Consider the following 22,191-nt stretch of genomic DNA (forward strand, 5'->3'; position numbering starts at 1 on the left):
GCTGATCAGGGAAGTCCTGGTAATCCCTCAGAATGATCAGTGCTCAGAGCAAGGGTCTGTAACTTTTACTTCTGGCTTTTCCTCTCCTTCATAGGAGGAGGCATGTCAATCTATGCCTAAGTTTACAAATCTGTCAAATAAGTGTAATAATACTGCCCTAGTTTGGAAGGCATATTATAGTTATGACAAAAATGAAAGTGCTCTGAAAATGAAAATGTTCGTTGGAGTGGCTAGTGGGACAGTTCTGACATTATGTGCTTCAGATAATGTAATGTTATGCTAAGGTAACTGGACTGTTACTAATGTTTTACTATTATTACTAATAATTAACAATTAAATAAACTCAGCTAATATTTTGCTACCTCAGGTAAATATATACGAATTGGACATCATAAGAAACTGGAGATTATTTATATATAGGTATTATTTCAGGAAGTATTACTTTTAGGTATTTGTCATATAATCAGAAAATGAATATTACAATAATGGGCTATTATAACATTAAAATATATATACCATATTAAAATGCTTTAAGATAAGCTAAACTAAATGATAACACAAAAAAGTAAAACCCACTCTCTGAAAGAATAGGAGACTCTCATTGATGTCTGTAGCTATATGCAAAGAAGGGCTGGTGAACTGGCTGAATTCTTTTTGGATCTAATCTTTTACTAATATGATATAATCAAATCAAGCCATTGGCATGAATACAGAGAAAACGAAGTATTTCCTATTATCTCCTACTTGGAGAGTATATAGCTCTCAAGGTTCTAGTTTTATCTCCACCATTGAACTTGTGGCTGCAGACACATCGACCTTCTGAGATGTGTTTTTCTCATTTACAAAATGGGATAAATAAACCCTGTTCTGCCTTGTCTCAATCAATAAGATTATGGATATAAAATATTTTGAGAATTAAAATTTACAAACATAACTTTGGGTGACACCTTGCACTGGCTATTTTCTGAATAGAATGATTGTTTTCTCTTAATGTCAAGTTGTTTTACATTTGCTTAACTCCTCCATTTTCATATTGTTTTCTGTGGTAGTAACTTCAGATACCTTTTAAAGTTATTTAAACCTCACCCTCCCAGAGAGTAACATGTGAATAACTCAATGGCAAACCATTCAAGAGATGAGCTTTCCCATTCTGGGTGCACACAGCCTTACACAGCCACATACAAGGCTCCCAGAGACGTTCTTCCATCTTCCTTTGTCTTGCTCAGAGACACAGCTGGCTCCTCATTGATCACACTTCTCAACTCTTGGAGAAGCTGTTTCAGGTCTCTTGTTGGATCTTCCTTCAGTGTGTTAGCTTTTGTAGAGTGCTGAGTTAAAACAATTTACAAAGACACTTATTTTTTCAGATTTCTATGCTATTTCCTATCACAAAAATAATGCAACTGTTAAACAGAAATTATGGAAAAGCAAGAAGGGGAAAACAAAAAAATGACCCACAAGCTTATTACACAGAGATAATCAATAATAACCAGGAAATAATCAATAGAGTACTATATCTAATTTATATGTGCATGGACACATTTACACATATGGGGCCAAACTACTTACATTTATTTTTAAACTACTTTTGTTTTAAAATTTTAACAATGTAGTATGAACATCCTTACTATGTCATTAAATATTTTCAAGTACACCTGGACAAAATAACTTTCAATACTTTGTTTAAAGCTAAACTAATTTGATAAAGCAACAGAACTTGAGAATTAAGGAGCTCTTTAGAGGTGAGTTAATCTACTCCCCACATTTTACTGATGAGGAAAGAAATATCCAATATTTTCAAACTGTGTTAGTTGATGTTTAAGAATAATATGAGATTTTCAGATTGATAGTGCACCCCAATAAATATTTCTAATATAATAAGGAATACAGACATTTTCAATAAAGGCACATCAAGAGGGGAAACCAAATGATCAGAGTGCACTAGTGAGCAGGTAGACTCAGGCTATCCTTGAGCTATTCTAGCTGAAGGAGTCCATCCCACTGAAAAGTTACACCTGTCACACAGATTGGCTGCTGAGGGATGAACACTGCAGATTTTTTATTCATTGGGCTTTAATTTTCTAGGGTTTATGCCAATGAAGAGCTGATGTTACTAGCATAATATAATCCTCATATTCTCCTCTTCTCAACTCCACTAATAAATCAATATAATATCCAGCTGAAGATATGAAGAGTTCTGACTAACTGAATGTGTGCTAAGTATGCCTTTCCAGTTTACTGATGGCTATCTTACCTGGAATTGTCATGATGAGTCAGTCTAAAGTTTCATAAATTAGACTCCACTCAATTATTAAATTTGACTTCATTTGCTTAAAAATATAAGGATGTGAATCACTCTGTCAATTGTGAATAAAAACATTTATCTCTAAAAAGATGATCCAATTTTACCAAACACTGGTTTTGTTCTTGCCCTCAACCTAATATGCATAATACCCAGTATAGAATAAAACCTCATAAAGTTGATAAAGAAAACCTTATCCTATGGCAATATTCACTCACCTTAGTTATAACCTGGACTTCTTATCTTCCCATCTTCTGCCCACCAGAAAGTTTATCAAATAAGCTTTGGCAATTATTGTTAAAATTTTTGAGCCATTGACATTTATTATAAGTGAGCAATGTAAAACCCATAAACATATATAAATATGTTGTTCTCCCCTGTCATTGTGGCACCTAGGTTCTTTGAGAGTGACTGATGCTTTACAATACATAAGGTTTTTGTTTTGTTTTGTTTTGTTTTTTGAGACAGAGTCCCACTCTGTCACCTAGGCTGAAGTGCAGTGACATGATCTCAGTTTACTGCAACTTCCATCTCCCAGGCTCAAGCAATCCTCCTGTCTCAGCACCCCCAGTAGCTGAGGACTACAGGCATGCACCACCATGACCAGCTAACTTTTTTGTAGAATGGAGTTTTGCCATGTTGCCCTGGATGAGCTCAAACTCCTGGACTCAGGCGATTCACGCATCTTGGTTTCCCAGAGTGCTGGGATTACAAGCCTGAGCCACTGTGCTGGCTGACATGAGGTTTGAAAAAGCATTCAATTGGCAGGGCACAGTGTCTCACACCTGTAATCCCAGCACTTTGGGAGGCCGAGGCGGGCGGATCACGAGGTCAGGAGATTGAGACCATCCTGGCTAACATGGTGAAACCCCGTCTCTACTAAAAATACAAAAAATTAGCCGGGCAGGGTGGCGGGCGCCTGTAGTCCCAGCTACTTGGGAGGCTGAGGCAGGAGAATGGCATGAACCAGGGAGGCGGAGCTTGCAGTGAGCTGAGATTGTGCCATTGCACTCCAGCCTGGTGGACAGAGTGAGACTCCATCTCAGAAAAAAAAAAAAAAAAAGCATTCAATTTAGCATTCACTTAGAAATTAATTATAATCAGTCCTATGACATTCTTTTATTGACTTTATCTCAATACTTACCTTTCAAACTTCTATGTGTGTTGCTCCTCCAATGAAAATGTAAGCTCCACAGAGGCAAGGACTTGATTTGATCATCATTGTCTTTATATATTCCATTACATATAACCCATACTTTGCTCGGGTATAAAATCACAAAAATATCAAGGCTGGAGGCGTCCTGAAAATCATTTGGTTCTAGTCCAACTCCCATATCAGAAGTGATGAAGAATTCTCTCTATGGCATTCCAGTAGTATGCTTATCTGGCCTTTGCTTGATCACCAAAGATCAAGGAAGGCAGTTTAATTTTTGTATAGCTTCAAATCTTTTAAAGAAAAGCTTCCCTCCATACCCATACACCTTCCAACCCTGGTCACAGTTCTAACACCTAGGGTCACAAGAAACAAGCATAACATAACCCTGTAAAAATGATACTTATTTTATCCTACACTCAAACACCCCCTCCTTACTTCCCAACACACACCTCAAGCTAAATGTACTCAGGAAAAGTCTGAGCAGAGCAGAGAACTGTCTCCCTTGCTTGATCTGGATGCTATCGTTGAAACTTTTTTGGTTACCACACAATAATGCCGACTGAGACTGAGCAAGCAGTCAACTGAGAATCCTTATGTCTTTTCCAGAAGTTCTTAATAAGCTTCCTCTTCTGTGTCCTATACCTTGTATTTTTGGGTATTCACTACAACAATAGAAATGTCTTTTTTTTTTCTCTGAGACAGAGTCTCATTCTTTCACCCAAACTGGAGTGGAGTGATGCGATCACGGATCACTGCCGCCTTGACCTCTCAGGCTCAATTGATCATTCTGCCTCGGTCTCCTGAGTAGCTGGGACTATAGGTGCACGCCACCACACTCGGCTATTTATTTATTTTTTTTTGTATTTTTTGGAGATATGGGGTTTTGCCATGTTGGCCAGGCTGGTGTCCAATTCCTGGGCTCAAGCAATCTGCCCGCCTCGGCCTCTCAAAGTGCTCCCATGTGAACCACCATGCCTGGCCGATTTAAGTTTTATTTAGTCAAAATTATCAATCTTTCTTTTTAATGTTTGTATAGCTTATAATGGTTTTATTAATTCACGTTAAGTACTTCATTGGTTAATTCATAGGAAATATACCTTGATTTATAAAATGAGCAAAATACACTTTTTAAAATTAGAAAATAGCACTGCTGGGTGTGGTGGCTCATGCTTATAGTCCTAGCACTCTAGGAGGCCAAGGTGGGTAGATCACCTAGGTCAGGAGTTCGAGACCAGCCTGGCCAACATGGTGAAACCCTGTCTTTACTGAAAATACAAACAATTAGCTGGATGTGGTAGTGCACATCTGTAATCCCAGCTACTTAGGAGGCTGAGGCAGGAGAATCGCTTGAAGCCGGGAGGCAGAGGTTGCAGTGAGCCGAGATCGTGCCATGGCACTCCAGCCTGGGCAGCAAAAACAAAACTCCATCTCAAGAAAAAAAAAAAGAAGAAAATAGCTAGGAAATAGTTCTAAAATATAGTTACATATAACTCTTATCAGGCTTGTAAAGAAATAAACACATGCTCTTCCTGAAGTTAGCAGAGCCCAACAAAGGATCCTGCTCTCCCCTACCCCAGTCCTTTGACCCTTAGAACAAGGGTCCCCAAAGCCTGCACCGGTACCGGCCCATGGTCTGTGAGGAATGGGGCCACACAGCAGGAGGTGAGTGACGGGAGAGTGAGAGAAGCTTCATCTGTATTTATAGCTGCTCCCCATCACTCACATTACCGCCTGAGCTCCACCTCCTGTCAGATCAGGGGTGGCATTAGATTCTCATAGGAGTGCAAACCCTCTTGTGAACTGCGCATGCAGGAGATCTAGGTTGCACACTCCTTATGGGAATCTAATGCCTGATGATCTCAGGTGGAGCTAAGGCAGTGATGCTAGTGCTGGGGAGTGGCTGCAAATACAGATTAACATTAGCAAAAGCCGGACACAGTGGCTCACGCCTGTAATCCCAGCAGTTTGGGAGGCCGAGGTGGGTGGATCACGAGGTCAGGAGTTCGAGACCAGCCTGGCCAACATAGCAAAACCCCGTCTCTACTAAAAATAAAAAAATTAGCTGGGCATGGTAGTGTATGCCTGTAGTCCCAGCTACTCGGGGGGCTGAGGCAGAAGAATCGCTTGAATCCGGGAGGCAGAGGTTGTGGTGGGCCAAGATCGTGCCACTGCACTCCAGCCTGAGCAACAGAGTGAGACTCCATCTCAAAAAAACAAAAACAAAACAAAAAACATTAGCAGAGAGGGCTGACTGCACAAAGACCATAATAAATCAATTGCTCACAGACTTATCAAAACCCTATCAGTAAGTGGCAAGTAACAATTAAGCTGCATCTGGTGGCTGGCTTTATAGTGGTGAGTTGAAGTACTTCAACTGTACAGCTGCACCTGGTGGCAGGGTTTAAGTCAGAACTAGACACTGATTTTAGTCCATGTGTGTCCTGCCCATTATTTGATTTACCACTTTGCCTGCACCTCTTTCCTGCACTGCACAGTTGTCTCAGTCAGTTTTGGTAAGCCCACAAGAGAACCCTAGCCAAAACGGATAAAAACAATCATCACTGGAAAGTTTCTTTGAAAAGGGGGAAAGACCCAATGATGAGAGAGCAGAAGGCTCTAAGACTGCCAACGAAAAGAAAGCTGCATTGAAAAGAAAGCTGCATTTAAAAGAAAATACCAAGAGTCCTACTTAAATTACAGGTTCATTGCAATAGACGATTCAAACTCTCCAAGCCCTCTTTTGATAATATGTGGTGACCAGCTATCCAATGAAACCATGAAACCTTCAAAACTGCTTTGTCACATGGAGACAAAGGACCATGCATTAAAAGACAAGCCTTTGGAGTTTTTCAAAAGAAAAAAAAAAACCGTGAACATGAAGAACAGAAGCAATTATTGAACTCCACCACTTCGTCAAATGTGTCTGCACCAAGAACATCATTCTTAGTGGCTAACTGCATTGAGAAAGTGAAGAAGCCCCTTACTATTGGTGAAGAGCTGATCCTGCCTGCTGCTATGTACATTTGTCGTGAACTTTTAGGAGAAGCTGCAGTTCAAAAGGTGACATATGTTCCTCTTTCAGCTAGCACCATAACTAGACATACAGATGAAATGGCAGAGGATAGTGAGGCACGATTGTTAGAGAGGGTTAATGAATCACCATGGTACACAATCCAAATTGACAAGTCTATTGATGTTAACAACAAGGCAACAATGCTTGTTTTGTGCTATATATTTTTCAGGAAGATGTGCAGGAGCACATGTTATGTGTGCTTTTACTGCCAACCAACACCACAGCTGCAGAACTATTCAAGTCTTTGAATGATCACGTATCAGGGAAACTGGTCATTTTGTGTTGGTATATGCATGGACAGAGCAGTTGCCATGACTGGACAGCTTTCTGGTTTCACTGCTGGGTCAAAGAGGTCGATTTTGAATGTGAGTTTATGCAATGTTCCATAGAGAGATGCTGGCTAGCTGAAAAATGTCACCTGAACTTAACAATGTTTTGCAGGATGTGATTAAAATTATTAACCACACTAAAGTACATGCCTTTAACTCATCTTTTCACACAGCTCTGCGAGGAGATGCACCCAGAGCATACACGTCTTCTCTTATACACAGAAATGAGATGGCTTTCTAAAGGTAGATCACTGACCAGAGTTTTTGGGTTATGAGAGCCGCTCCAGAGATTTCTTTTAGAAAAAGTCACCACTGGCAGCACATTTCAGTGACACAGAATGGGTCACAAAACTTGCTTACTTGTGTGACATATTCAACTTGCTCAACAAACTCAATCAGTCACTTCAGGGGAGAACAACAACTATGTTCAACTTGGCAGATAAAGGGGCTGCATTCAAAGTCAAACTGGAATTATGGGAGCAATGAGTTAACATTGGGATTTTTGACATGTGTCAAAATTACCAGAGATTTTGAAAGAGGCTGTGCCAGGGCCTCCTTTCTCCCAGCTAGTGTATGATCACCTATCTCAGCTTTCAAGAGAGTTTAAGCATTACTTCCCAACCACAAAAGACCCCCAAACTGGGAAGGAATGGATCCGTCACCCATTTGTGAATAAACCAGGTGCACTGGCTTTGTCTATGCTAGAAGAGGATCAACTGCTTGAGATTGCAAATGACAGTGGCCTTAAAAGTATGTTTGAGACAACTTCAAATCTCCCTGTGTTCTGGATTAAAGTCAAGGCAGAATATCCTGAGATTGCCACAAAAGCACGGAAAAGCCTGCTTCCATTTCCAACATCCTATCTTTGTGAAGCAGCGTTTTCTGCAGTGACAGCAACCAGACGAGATTAGGGAGTAGACTGGACATAAGCAACACACTTCGGGTGTCACTGTCTCCTATCACCTCTAGATGGGACCATCTAGTTGCAGGAAAACAAGCTCAGGGACCCCACTGATTCCACAATATGATGAGTTGTATAATTATTTCATTATATATTACAATGTAATAATAATAGAAATAAAGTGCACAATAAATGTAATGCACTTGAATCATCCCAAAATCATCCCCGCCTCAACCTGTTCCATGGAAAAACTGTCTTTCATGAAACTGGTCACTGGTGCCAAAAAGGTTGGGAACTGCTGCCTTAGGGGACACATTAAGGCTATTTCTAGGGCATATATATTTGCAGGGTAAAAGTTGTACAAGCTTTTTGTGCTATGGGAAGAATACAAGCTTATACATTAAGTTGTTAAGCTTAAGGTTTATTTTGTGGTTTGGTTAGTTTCCTATTACATTGTGACTCTGAAACCATTGACTCTGAAATCATTTTATGTTAGACTTGTTTCTAAAATTTTTCATAAATTATATCTTTAATGTACTTCTATCTTCTCCAATACTGTTTTTTTCTAATGGCCTTAAGTCTATTACAGGCAAACTTATGAGTCATGAGTCATGATGTAAGATAAGTGAGGCCTAGGGAGAGTGTACTCCTCAACCAGTTCTGTCTCCATTCTCCAAAGATAGAAGATAAATGAAAAAGCTAAAAATAACAGCTTGATCTCATTCAGCTTCAATTCAACCATTCTATTTTGAGAATGTCTGCCCCAAACTCATCTCTTATATTTATATTCCTTTTAGAGCATTGTAATAAAAATGGAATATAAGTATACCATTTACATAATATATTAGGAATAGATGGACAGGAAACAGGAAAAAAGTTATGAAGCGTTGCTAAAAATCTTGCCCACATCATGTATATTTCATTGGCAAAGATCAAGCACAGCAATAACAAACTGTAGTGCATAGGAATAGAATCTGATACACAACCAAAATCAATTCTATCATCCTAGATATATTTTATTTCTTATGTTAAAATAGCCACTATTTGAAATATTAATCTAAAATGCTCCTATATCAAACTATCAGTTATATATATGTGTATATGTGTGTATATGTATGTATATGTGTATGTGTGTACACACACAAAGATAAAGTAATACATGTTCTATGTGTTTGAGTTTGGGCCAAATCACATAATATTACTTTTCTGGTTTTCCTACTTTCTTACTTTTAACCAAGAAAATCACCTGGATAATTTCGACTGCCTTTGAATCTTTAAAACTGTATGATCCTCATTCACAAAGACTAATGAAATACAATAATAGTTCATATAGGGTATCTATTTACATCATCAACTTAAAATTATTTTTATAAACATCAATCAGCTGTATAATGTAGAGAAACAGTACAGTATAATAGTTAAGGACATAAGTTCTGGACTCAGGCTGTGTGGATAAGTCTTGCTGAAATTATTACTATTATTATTATTTTTTTTGAGAGAGAGAGAGTCCTACTCTGCTGCACAGGCACTGAAAACTTGTACTCATGGACTCAAGCAATCCTTCTGCCTCGGCCTCCTGACTAGGACTACAAGCAAATGCCAACATGCCTAAATAATTTTTTTATTTTTTATAGAGACGAGGTCTCACTACTCTGCCCAGGCTGGTCTCAAACTCCTGGTCTCAAGCAACCCTCCAGCCTCAGTCCCTACAAAGTGTTGGAATTTCAAGCATTAACCACAGTACCCAGACTCAAGTGTCTTTTTGCTGCGTAAACCATGTGTAAGTCACTTAGCTTCTTCAAGCCTCAGTTTCCCTGTCTGTAAAATAGGTATAATAATAGCACTTACCTCATGTTAAGTAGTTGTGGCAAATGAACTAATCTCCAAAGTACTTTGCACTGTGCCTGGCAAAGGAGTTTTCAGTAAATCTAAGCTATTATTAGAATTGTAAAATAAAGAGACTAAAATAAAGATAAATAATAAATGAAGGGGCAATGTAGAACAATGTAAACAGTAATATTCTGCTTATAAACTTGGCATTAATTTCTGTACCATCCTAAGCCCCATTAAAATGACACTAAAGGAATTGAGAAGGGTAAAGAGGAAAGGAGAGATAACAATAGATTATTAATGCTAACAAAATTTTGGGAGATGGCAGGCAAATGGATAATTCATAATTAATTTAGCAAAACAAAGTTAAAACTTGCAGTACCTGCACAGAAGCTGCCAATGTGAAGCAAGCTACCATGCCTCTGAGTATTCCAGGAAGGATTAGGAATTGGAAGTCTCATGCATTTCAAAGTCCAGGGTAAGAAACAGGGCAGCAAAATTGGAGGATTGACTAAGTCTATAGGAGAAGCTGTTAGAATCCCAGAAGCTGTCTCCATATACTCAGGTGATTACTCATTCTTTCCCCCTAAATGAATTTAGAGCCTTAATCTTTGGGTAAGGTTGAACCAAAGGACTTTGGACTCCATAGAGATATCTATCTTGTATAGCAGGAGTAAGGTTGCAAACGTTAAATATGAGTATTAAGTGAGACTGCATAGATATATATTAATAGTTACCCTAGACTTCCTCTCCCACTCACGTCACAGAATTCTCACAGACTTATACCTATAAGTCAGGAATAAGAGATCCCTCTTTAGGGAAACTGATCAGCCCAAGAATAAAGACCTATAGATAATTTTTGGGTCCTTCAATAAAAAAGCAATACCTAACCATCTACCAGTTGAAAAGCCCTGACAACCTTACATAAAGCTTTGGATAGCTTTTTAGGGCCTCAGTCTTAAATATGAATGGACATCCAAGGGTCACCAAGCATTAAAAGAAAGTCTCTACAAAAACAAAACAATGAATTCCAAGAAACATTAATAATTCAGGTAACACAAAAAATTACTTAAAAACCAAAGTTAATATCCTTAAAGAGAAACAAGAAAGTATTGGCTGGACATGGTGGCTCATGCTTGTAATCCGAATAGTTTGGGAGGCCGAGGCAGGCGGATCACTTGAGACCAGCCTGGCCAACATGGCAAAACCCCATCTCTACTAAAAATACAAAAATTAGCCAGGTGTGGTGGCAGCTGCCTGTAATCCCAGCTACTCAGGAGGCTGAGGCATGAGAATTGCTTGAACCCAGGAGACGGAGGTCGCAGTGAGCCGAGATCATGCAACTTCACTCAAACCAAGAAAGTGTCGTATCCATGAAAGAACAGAAAGCTACAGAAACAGAAGACTTTAGAAAACAACAAAAAATATGGGCAAAAGCTGGAAGCATTCCCTTTGAAAACTGGCACAAGACAAGGATGCCCTCTCTCACCACTCCTTTTCAACATAGTATTGGAAGTTCTGGCCAGGGCAATCAGGCAAGAGAAAGAAATAAAGGATATTCAAATAGGAAGAGAGGAAGTCAAATTGTCTCTGTTGGCAGATGACATGATTGTATATTTAGAAAACCCTATCGCCTCAGCCCAAAATCTCCTTAAGCTGATAAGTAAATTCAGCAAAGTCTCAGGATACAAAATCAATGTGCAAAAATCACAAGCATTCCTATACACCAGTAATAGACAAGCAGAGAGCCAAATCATGAGTGAACTCTCATTCATAATTGCTACAAAAAGAATAAATTAGCTAGGAATACAACTAACAAGGGATGTGAGGGACCTCTTCAAGGAAAACTACAAACCACTGCTCGAGGAAATCAGAGAGGACACAAACATGTAAGCCATTAAATCTTTTGAAGAGGCAGCTTTGCTGGTGGTATTGTCTTGTGCCACAGTGAGTCGTAAGTTAAATTTGGACCAAAAGTGAGTTTATGAAGACTGGTGGGCAGGAGCTCAAGAGCTGCGGGGTTGTCCTGCAGCCAGTGCCTGATGTGCCCCAGCTGGGAAGCTGATGAATAGCTGACATCTGTATCTGTGGACCTGAATGTTGATCCCTCGCTTCAGATTGACATACCTGATGCGCTCAGTGAGAGAGATAAAGTCAAATTTACAGTGCACACAAAGACCACACTGCCCACGTTTCAGAGCTCCAAGTTTTCTGTTACAAGGCAACATGAAGACTTTGTGTGGCTACATGACACCCTTATTGAAACAACAGACTATGCTGGGCTTATTATTCCACCTGCTGCTATGAAGCGCGACTTCAATGGTCCTCGAGTGAAGATGCAGAAACTGGGAGAAGGTGAAGGGTCTATGACCAAAGAAGAATTTGCCAAGATGCAACAAGAACTGGGAGCCTAAGTGTTAGGTGGAAAAATACTAAATAAATGTTTGGTGGCTTCTTCAAAAGTGTGGTGAAGAGTGCTGAAGAAGTCCTTTTTACTGGAGTTAGGGAGGTAGATGACTTCTTTGAGCAAGATAAGAACTTCCTTACTATTACAATAGGATCAAAGATTCTTGTGTGAAAGCTAACAAAATGACCAGATCTCATAAAAATGTTGCCGATTTCTATATCCACACTGCAGCCTGCTTACGCAGCCTGCTTACATAGCCTGGCTTTAGAAGAGCCCACAGTCATCAAAAAGTACCTATTGAAGGTTGCTGTGCTATTTGACAAACTTAGGAGAGTAGAGGGTCAAGTTTCATCGGATGAAGATCTGAAGCTAACAGAGCTCCTCCAATACTACATGCTCAACATCGAAGCTGCTGAGGATCTCTTATACAGACACACCAAAGCCCTCATTAATTATGAGAACTCAAACAAAGCTCTGGATAAGGCCTGGTTAAAGAGCAAACACGTCAAATTTCCTGAGGCACACCAGCAGAAGTGCTGCCAGAAATTTGAACAGCTTTCCGAGTCTGCAAAAGAAGAACTGATAAATTTCAAACCGAAGAGAGTGGCAGCATTTAGAAAGATTCTCATTGAAATGTCTGAACTGGAAATAAAACATGCCAGGAACAATGACTCCCTTTTGCAGAGCTGTATTGACTTGTTCAGGAATAACTGATATGCCTTCACTCAGAAGAAAAGAAACGAATGTGAAAGAAAGCCAAGCATCACTTGCACTTCAATCATTACTATGGAAGATTTATTAGCTTTAACTTTAGTTTAAAATTATGTGAATAAATATTTTGATTTCTACAAATTTTAAAAAAGAGGACACAAACAAATGGAAAAACATTTGATGCTCATGGATAGGAAGAATCAATATTGTGAAAATGGCCATACTGCCCAAAGTAATTGGTAGATTCAATGATATCCCCATCAAGCTACCATTGACTTTCTTCAAAAAATTAGAAAAAACTACTTTAAATTTCATATGGAACCAAAAAAAGAGCCCATATGGTCAAAACAATCCTAAGCAAAAGGAACAAAGCTGGAGGCATCAAGCTGCCTGACTTCAAACTATATTACAAGGCTACAGTAACCAAAACAGCATGGTACTGACACCAAAACAGATATATAGACCACTGGAACAGAACAGAGGCTTCAGAAATAACGCCACACATCTACAACCATCTGATCTTTGACAAACCCAACAAAAACAAGCAATGGGGAAAGGATTCCCTATTTAATAAATGGTGTTGGGAAAACTGGTTAGCCATATACAAAAAACTGAAACTGTTTCCTTACACCTTATACAAAAATTAACTCAAGACAGATTAAAGACTTAAACGTAAGACCTAAAGCCATAAAAACCCTAGAAGAGAACCCAGGCGATATCATTCAGGACATAGGCATGGGCAAAGACTTCATGACTAAAACACCAAAAGCAATGACAACAAAAGCCAAAATTGACAAATCAGATCTAATTAAACTAAAGAGCTTCTGCACAGCAAAATAAACTAGGCTGATGCAGTGGCTCATTCCTGTAATCCCAGCACTTTGGGAGGCCAAGCTGGTGGATCACAAGGTCAAAAGATTGAGACCATCCTGGCCAACATGGTGAAACCGTGTTTCTACTAAAAATACAAAAAATAGCTGGGCGTGGTGGCACGTGCCTGTAGTCCCAGCTACTCAGGAGGCTGAGGCAGGAGAATCACTTGAACCTAGGAGGAGGTTGCAGTGGGCAGAGATCATGTCACTGCACTCTAGCCTGGTGACAGAATAAGACTCCGTCTCAAAAAAAAAAAAAAAAAAAAAGAAACTATCATCAGAGTGAACAGGCAACATACAGAATGAGAGAAAATTTTTGCAATCTATCTATCTGACAAAGGGGTAATATCCAGAATCTACAAAAAACTTCAACAAATTTACAAGAAAAAAAACAAACAACTCCATCAAAAAGTGGGTGAAGGATATGAAAAAACACTTCTCAGAAGAAGATATTTATGCAGCCAACAAACATGAAAAAAAGCTCATCATCACTGGTCGTTAGAGAAATGCAAATGAAAATCACAATGAGATACCATCTCATGCCAGTTAGAATGGCGATCTTAAAAAGTCAGGAAACAACAGATGCTGGAGAGGATGTAGAGAAATAGGAATGCTTTTACACTGTTGGTGGAAGTGTAAATTAGTTCAACCATTGTGGAAGACAGTGTGGCAATTCCTCAAGGATCTAGAACCAGAAATACCATTTGACCTAGCAATCCCATTACTGGGTATATACCCAAAGGATCATAAATCATTCTACTATAAAGAGACATGCACATGTATGTTTATTGCGGCACTATTCACAATAGCAAAGACTTGGAACCAACCCAAATGCCCAGCAATGATAGACTGGATAATGTGCCTAGATAGACTTTATCCAGTCTATCTAGGCACATGGCACATACACACCATGGAATACTATGCAGCCACAAAAAAGGATGAGTTTATGTCCTTTGCAGGGACATGAATGAAGCTGGAAACCATCATTCTCAGCAAACTAACACAAGAACAGAAAACCAATCACTGCATGTTCTCACTCATAAATGGGAGTTGAACAATGGGAACACATGGACACAGGGAAGGGAACATTACATACTAGGGCCTGGCAGGGGGTGAGGGGCTAGGGGAGGGATAGCATTAGTAGAAATACCTAATGTAGATGACGGGTCGATGGGTGCAGCAAACCACCATGGCACATGTATACCTATGTAACAAACCTGCACATTCTGCACATGCATCCCAGAAGTTAAAGTATAATTTTTAAAAATTAAAAAAAGAAACAAAATCACCTAGAACCCAAAATTATCTCTGTAATTTTTTCACATACAATATCCAGACTCAATTATTTAAAGAGGAAGCAAAGAGGCCAAACAACAAAGTGACTAGAAACCAAGGGAAAAAATCGACACAGGCTCGGAGGGGATTCAAATCATATAATTATCATGTGCCAATTTTTAAAACAGTTATTTTCTTACTCTGTTTGGGTTGTTATAGGAAAATATCTTAGAGTGAGTAATTTATAAAGAACAGAAATTTATTGTTCACAGTTCAGGCTGGGAAGTGCAAGATCAAGATGCCAGCAGATTCAGCATTTGGTGAGGAGCTCTTCCTCATAGATGGCAACTTCTATGTGTCCTCACATGGGAGAAGGGGCAAACGAGCTCTCTCAAGCCTCTTTTATAAAAGGGCACTAATGCCGGGTGCTGTGGCTCATGCCTGTAATCTTAGCACTTTGGGAGGCCGAGGTGGGTGGATCCCGAGGTCAGGAGATCGAGACCATCCTGGCTAACACAGTGAAACCCCGTCTCTACTAAATATAAAAAAAAAAAAAAATTAGCCAGGCGAGGTGGTGGGCACCTGTAGTCCCAGCTACTCAGGAGGCTGAGGCAGGAGAATGGTGTGAACCTGGAAGGCAGAGTTTGTGGTGAGCCGAGATCACACCACTGCACTCCAGCCTGGGCAACAGAGCAATACTCTGCCTAAAAAAAAAAAAAAAAAAAAAAAAAAAGGGGGCACTAATACCATTTGTGAGGGCAGAGCCCTTATGACCCAATCACCTCCCACTGGTTCCACCTTGGGGTTTAGGTTTCAACATATGAATCTAAGGGAAAACACAAACATGTGGACCATGACATATACTTAACAATACAAAAAAGTAAAAGATAATATTGAGAATTTCTGTAAAGAACTTGTTAAAAAACATGAATTAAATGGAAATCTAGTACTAAATACCACAATTTCTAAAATGAAGAACTTAATTGATGGGTTTAATAGATTAGACTCAGGTGAAGGGAGAATTAATTATCTGGAAAATAGGCCAGGAAAGCACAGAGAGACAAAAGGATGGGCAAAAGTGTAAAGAATATAAAGACATATAAGGAATGATGAAAAAACAATTAATATGTGTGTTAGAGTCCCAGAGGGAAAAAAGAAAATAGAGAAAACAAACTGAGCAGATAAGGGATGAAAATTTTCTCAAATTGATGAAGATTTCAATCCATGCATCAGGAAGACCACTACCCTTAAGAAAGATAGAAAGACCAGCACATCTAGGCACATGATAGGCAAAGTGTTATACACCAAAACAAAGAGAAAATCTTGAAAACAGTCAGAGAAAAAACTACCTCCAAAACAGCAACAACAAGATTTACAATTGACTTATCAGTGGAAGTAATGGAGACCTGAAGACAATGTTCTACAGTGAATTCATTCATCCATGAGATAAATATTTATTGAATATATGCTAGACACTGTTATAGGTACTTGGCAAACATCAGTGAACAAAACGAAAAATGATATTACTTTTATTGTGTAAAATTATATAATAAACATTTTTAAGAGAAGGAATTAATTGTATAAAGCATGTCTGACAGTATATTTTAAAAATCTAGTTCATTTTTGCTGTTAGAATTATTATTTAAAAACTTAAGTTGAGGCCAAGAGCAGTGGCTCACACCTGTAATCCCAGCACTTTGGGAGGCCAAGGTGGGAGGATTGCTTGAGCCCAGGAGTTTGAGACAAGCCTGGGCAACATAGTGAAACTCTGTTTCTATAAAAAATACAAAAATTAGCCAGGCGTGGTGGCATGCACCTTTAGTCCCAGCTACTAGGGAGGCTAAGGTAGGAGGATTGCTTGATCCTGGCTGGTTCAAGCTGCAGTGAGCATGACTGCACCATTGCACTCCAGCCTCAGTGACAGAGCAAGACTCTGTCTCAGGAAAAAATAAATAAATAAACAAATAAATAGGTTAAAATTTAAAGTTAAACAAGCTAATGACTAGTACTTTTTCAGTGATGGATGCCATTCTTAATAATCAAGTACAATCTATATATTAAGCTGCTAGGAAAAATCTGATAGATTTTGGGTAATTAAAAGTCACAGAATTTCAGAGCTAATCTTTCTTGGTGACCCTAGAGGTCATCTTGTCCAGACTACTTGTTAGAGAGGAAAAGATCAAGGTGCAATATATTTAACTGACTCGCCCAAGGTCACACAAAGAGTTAAAAATATGGTTCCAATGACTCCTGGTCAAATGTTCTTTGTTGTTGTTTGATGTGCAAAATTATTTTTGGAAAGGGCAGGGTAATTTAATTTTTATCAGTGGAACATGTACATATTTTTAAAAATGAAATGATTTCATAACACTTAAAAAGTAGCAGTCTCCTGCCTTTCCCCTGTGCATCTCTGAATTTCAGTCTCCAGAGAGAAACATGCTTAACTTCTAACACTAATATTATTATTCTATTGTTTGATAGACTACTCTTTGTTGTATGATAGCTTATTTTTCAGCGTACACAGTGTGAGAGGATTCCATTTTAGTCATTTAAACAGTACATAATTTTCATTTAAATGGTACAGATGAAACAACAGATTACTGGTGATCCTGTTGCCATATGTAAGATAGGACGTTTAACTAATTTAATTGATTTTCATGTGTGATTTATGGAATGCCTTATTTCTTTACAGTTGAATACTGGTTGCAAGGGATTTGTGGTTTCATAAATACATATCTTCAGAGAAAACAAACTTGAATTTTACATTGCACATATTTTTTTCTGAGCATTAAAAGTATAAAAGGTTAAACTAAAAAATGTCCAAAGTTTCTAATATTTTAATTAAAGGGAATAAAAGTGTCTTATAATTAATAAAATTATGTTACAAATAAGTTAACAAAGAAACCACATATAGCAAATAATTTTCATTTTGGTAGACTATTAAATATACCACCAACTTGCCTTTGCCTTTTGAAGTGATGTTTATTTTAGCCATCTCACTATTTGCTTTGTAATCTGGAAATTCTTGTGATGGAAATAACCAAAGAATTGAAGATAAGAAAACATCAAATAGTGAAGAAAATATTTTTATTCACCTGGACTCCATTGAATTTATAGGAAAATGTATAAATCTAAAATCTAGTAATTGAAAATGCTATGGATATAGAGATATTATTTTTTAGTGTAATTCTTTCCAATTTAAAATTACTTACATACATGTCATTTGTGTAATGGATCATAAGACTGGTTACTTACATGAGACAGGAAGCTGGCTGTAGACTGCAAAGATGGTACATTAGAATGAGAACGAGTAACAGATGCTGGCTGGAGAAGGTGTGGTTTCAATGAAGAATTTGAGGTGTATCCAGGGCCCTGAAGTTCCTGGAAAACAATATAGAGGTAAGCAAAATAACTGCCAGCCTACAATTATAAAGAATTGTGAAATCGAAATGTATTTTTTGATTTCACAGGCAAAATCCATTATTGAGATTTTAAAATATGTCTGTAGCTTTAAAGTACACTTCTTAAAATAGACATATATTTCAGTGTAAAATGTACGATTTAAAAAAAAACATGTTTTGTCATGTAGATTACATCACTTTTGCTATTCCCCAAACAAGCAAATATATTTGCACTTAGGGTTTTGTACTCGCTTGACTTCTGAGCATGGAAAACTCTTGCTTTGGGTATTCCCATGCAGGTACTAGTAAACTTGTTTGTATTTCACTCACCTATTTTAAACTAAGGATAGTGGTGCTTCTATTTGTTACCATATATGAAAAGGATAGGTATAGTATATAACAATGTACAGATCTTATCATTGCTATTAATAGTATCAGGTAATGTTGAAATATACTTGAATGTGTATCTAAGGTACACAAGAAAATATAAAAGCATATCAAAGAAAGGCATTATTTTTGCTTAAACTACTGTTTATGATGACCTTACTTTTATATCCAAAGAGTGTTGAAGTTTTAAGTGCACTGATTCTTGCTCTTGACGCTGTATTATATCTTGACATTCTGCAAACTGCAAAGATGCCTACAATGGAGCAATCATAAATGGTTTATCTTCCATTCTTTATGCACTTATATTTTATTAACCTATGAATGCAGAGCTGCCATCTCTTCAAAAAATCCTCCTGCCCTTCTACCAAATTATATTACAGTGATCTATTTATCTGTTTTATGCAGTGAACTGTGAGCAACTGGAGGCCATGTTTTTATCCTCTATACCCCCAGCAAATACGTAGCTTTTAGTACGTGAAGGGCAAACAATGAATGAACTAAGGATGGAATGAGCAAACAGCTTTACCAAAGTATAAAAATTTATATTAAAATAACCACAACTGGCTGGGCATGGTGGTTCACACCTGTAATCCCAGCACTTTGGGAGGCCGAGGCGGGCGGATCACGAGGTCAAGAGATGGAGACCATCCATCCTGGCCAACATGGTTAAACCCCATCACTACTAAAAATACAAAAACTAACTGGGCGTGGCGGTGCAAAATTGTAGTCCCAGCTACTTGGGAGGCTGAGGCAGGAGAATCGTTTGAACCCAGGAGGTGGAAGTTGCAGCGAGCCGACATCGTGCCACTGCACTCCAGCCTGGTGACAGAGCGAGACTCCGTCTCAAAAAAATAAAATAAAATAAAATAAAATAAAATAAAATAAAATAAAATAAATTTTTAAAAAAACCACAACTGAAATTCACAGAGTCAATATAGCATGTTTTAAGAAACAAAGGTAGCAGAGGTGAGATCGCAAATTATTGTAGCTAACCATAAAGGCACTGTTTTCTTAGCAATCAAGGATGGTTTTTGTACAATTTTAGGCTTCCAGAGTTTCTAGGTGACAGGAAGAGAGATTTATTTCTCTACAATAAATGGCAATGACAAAAAGTATCACTGATCCTTCTCATTCTTTAAGCTATGTTTCCTACATGCACTTTCTGGACCCCACAAAGTGCCAGCCATTAGCATTACTTTATCATTTTATTGACATTATTAAGAGACTGTATTCTACCAAGTACCCAAGTCACTTTTTGGTAGTAAGTCAGGTGCTCATGGAGACCTTTTTACTTATTCATGTCACTAAGGATATCGGGAACATCTTACATCTTTGATCTTACTGCTCCTGTGACTATGTTAGCCTGAAAAAGAAAACTTGGCAAAAAGTACGCATTATGATTACACTTTAAAATTCAGAAACGCTTTCTCTATAGGATAGGGTTTCCCTTTGTGCTAGGTGATTGGGATACAACACAGACTGATACATTCAGTTCCTGTCTACATAGAGCTTTTGTTCAGAAGAATTCTATTTGGTTAATAACTATTTAGTTGATAATTACTTCATATGTTTAGTTAATAATTACCTTATCCAGAGCAACTTCCATATTAGTAACCTTTTCTTTCAAACGGCGTTCCTGAGATCGCAGAACTTCCAACTCCCCAGCCATCTTGTTTTTTTCTGTGGCAACAGTACTCAATTCCTGACTGAGTTTACTTTTCTCTTCTTTCAGAAAATGTTTCTCCTACAATTATATGAGAGAAAAATATCAGAAATAACCTGTTGATGTAGATGCTGAAAGGTAATGGAAATATAAAATTCTTGTTTAAAGGACCCTGAACCAGGTAAGTTTAATTTATATGCCATTTAATTGCTTCTGAGTTGTGGTTGGGAGCTGCTGGGAGTATGTTATTATGTACTCTCTCCTATTTTAATCATTGCTTGTATTATTACTTCTTTCTAGTCTTAATAAATCTTTGATAAAATCTACAAAATATGAAATAACTATATTGTCATAAAAAGACAGTGTTTTAGTGAATTGGGATCAAATAATCGTATATCAAATTTTACTAAAATTTATTTTAAACAACAGAGATTTTTAAAAGATGCATTACTTGAAAGTTTTATGGATTTCTATTGTGTTTCAAGGTTGAATATTCATTTCACAAAATCCTACTGCAAACCCTGTGACAGAAAAACAAACGGGACATATAGTTCCTGCCCTCAAGTCACTTAGCCCAATGATGACAGTGAGCTTACTGATATAATAGTCTCTGCTATTAAACAACATTTCATTAAAATTAGTTCATCCTTCCAAAAAAGCACCACAGAATATGTATACAAAAATAATAAATGTATAGTTGTCAAGTTAAAATACATCAGTGCGTTGAGTCTACATTTCTTTATGTATTTTTTCATAGTGAAAAACATTTATTGTAAATAAGGTAGAAGGTGTTGCTACTGTAAAATGCAAAAAAGTTTTCCTTTTCTGATTAGATTAGGCAGAAAAGGCTTCAGAAGGAAAGAGGGATTAATTGTATAGGCTTTCTCCTTTTTGTCTGGAGGGAATATCTTAGAGCTATGATGAATATTTTCCTTTAGGCAGGGCAGGCATCTTTGTTGACAGCAGGCAGTAACCTCTTAAAGCCATAAGTGCCATCGGGAAGGATAAGCACTGATTTAGGTTCCCAAAGGCAAAAAAAATAAAAAATAAAAAAAGGAGAAAGAAAAAAGTGAATTCAGGGTAAGAGAAAGGAAGGGAAGAAAAAATTGGAAAGAAGAAATAAGTCTATATGATAAGGGGTATGCACAAATGTAGGTTTATACTTGTTAATATTTAGCTGCGAACACTCTGAAGTATTTTGGCAGCTCATCATGGATAGTAAATTAGCAATTACTTTGGTTGCACTTATTTTCTACCTGTCATTTACTTTTTCACCTCTATTATAGTCAGTTCTGTTATAAATCTTCTTCTGAAATAGACACTTTTTCCAAAGTAATGGATATACCAGGGAATATTTGAGCATTAGGCAAACTTCATGGTTGCTTATTCGTGAATGAGTCTCATTCATGAGAACCACTAGGTCAATGCAGAAAACTCAACCTAGCTAAACACAGCTGCATAGGAATACACAAGAAGCATACACACACACTCCTCAAACACCCACCTACCGGCTCTCTCAGTTTTACCAAGTGTTATGAACCACATCCATCCACATCCAGTGTTACAGGAAACTGTCCTCCTACTCCTCCACAATAACATACAAGCTGCATATATACTTAAGAAAACTTCAGGTCATTTTCTAGACAAAGAGCTATACTTATTGTTGTATTTACATATTTCTTGACAATTTAGTATGTGTAAAACTGCTATTGTTTTTATTAGGTTCCTATTATTTTATGTGTCACTAATAAAATTTGTTAGTGTGGTGCTCCTGATCCCATTGTTCCCATAAGCCCTGTGGTTTTTAATTACACAATTTTGCATAGCACAGCGATTTTTACAAACATGTATGTCACATTATAATGGAACTCACTGTATTTTGTT

The 22,191-nt window shown here is 37.8% G+C and overlaps 1 protein-coding gene and 1 pseudogene across 1 annotated transcript in view; one reads left to right on the forward strand and one right to left on the reverse strand.

Moving 5' to 3' along the window:
- The window catches only part of CCDC158 (coiled-coil domain containing 158), a 107,324-nt gene that overhangs the window by 20,050 nt on the left and 65,083 nt on the right, over positions 1-22,191 (reverse strand). The window contains exons 15-18 of the mRNA XM_030819017.1: positions 20,230-20,388; positions 18,805-18,897; positions 18,112-18,237; positions 1,183-1,328 (exon numbers count right to left, since the gene is read on the reverse strand). Coding sequence (XP_030674877.1) covers positions 1,183-1,328; positions 18,112-18,237; positions 18,805-18,897; positions 20,230-20,388 — 524 coding nt within the window. The remainder of the gene's footprint in view (positions 1-1,182; positions 1,329-18,111; positions 18,238-18,804; positions 18,898-20,229; positions 20,389-22,191) is intronic.
- Positions 8,366-12,850, forward strand: LOC105738191 (annotated as a pseudogene).

This window comes from Nomascus leucogenys, chromosome 9 (assembly GCF_006542625.1).
Source record: "Nomascus leucogenys isolate Asia chromosome 9, Asia_NLE_v1, whole genome shotgun sequence".
In the NCBI taxonomy this organism is placed as follows: Eukaryota; Metazoa; Chordata; class Mammalia; order Primates; family Hylobatidae; genus Nomascus; species Nomascus leucogenys.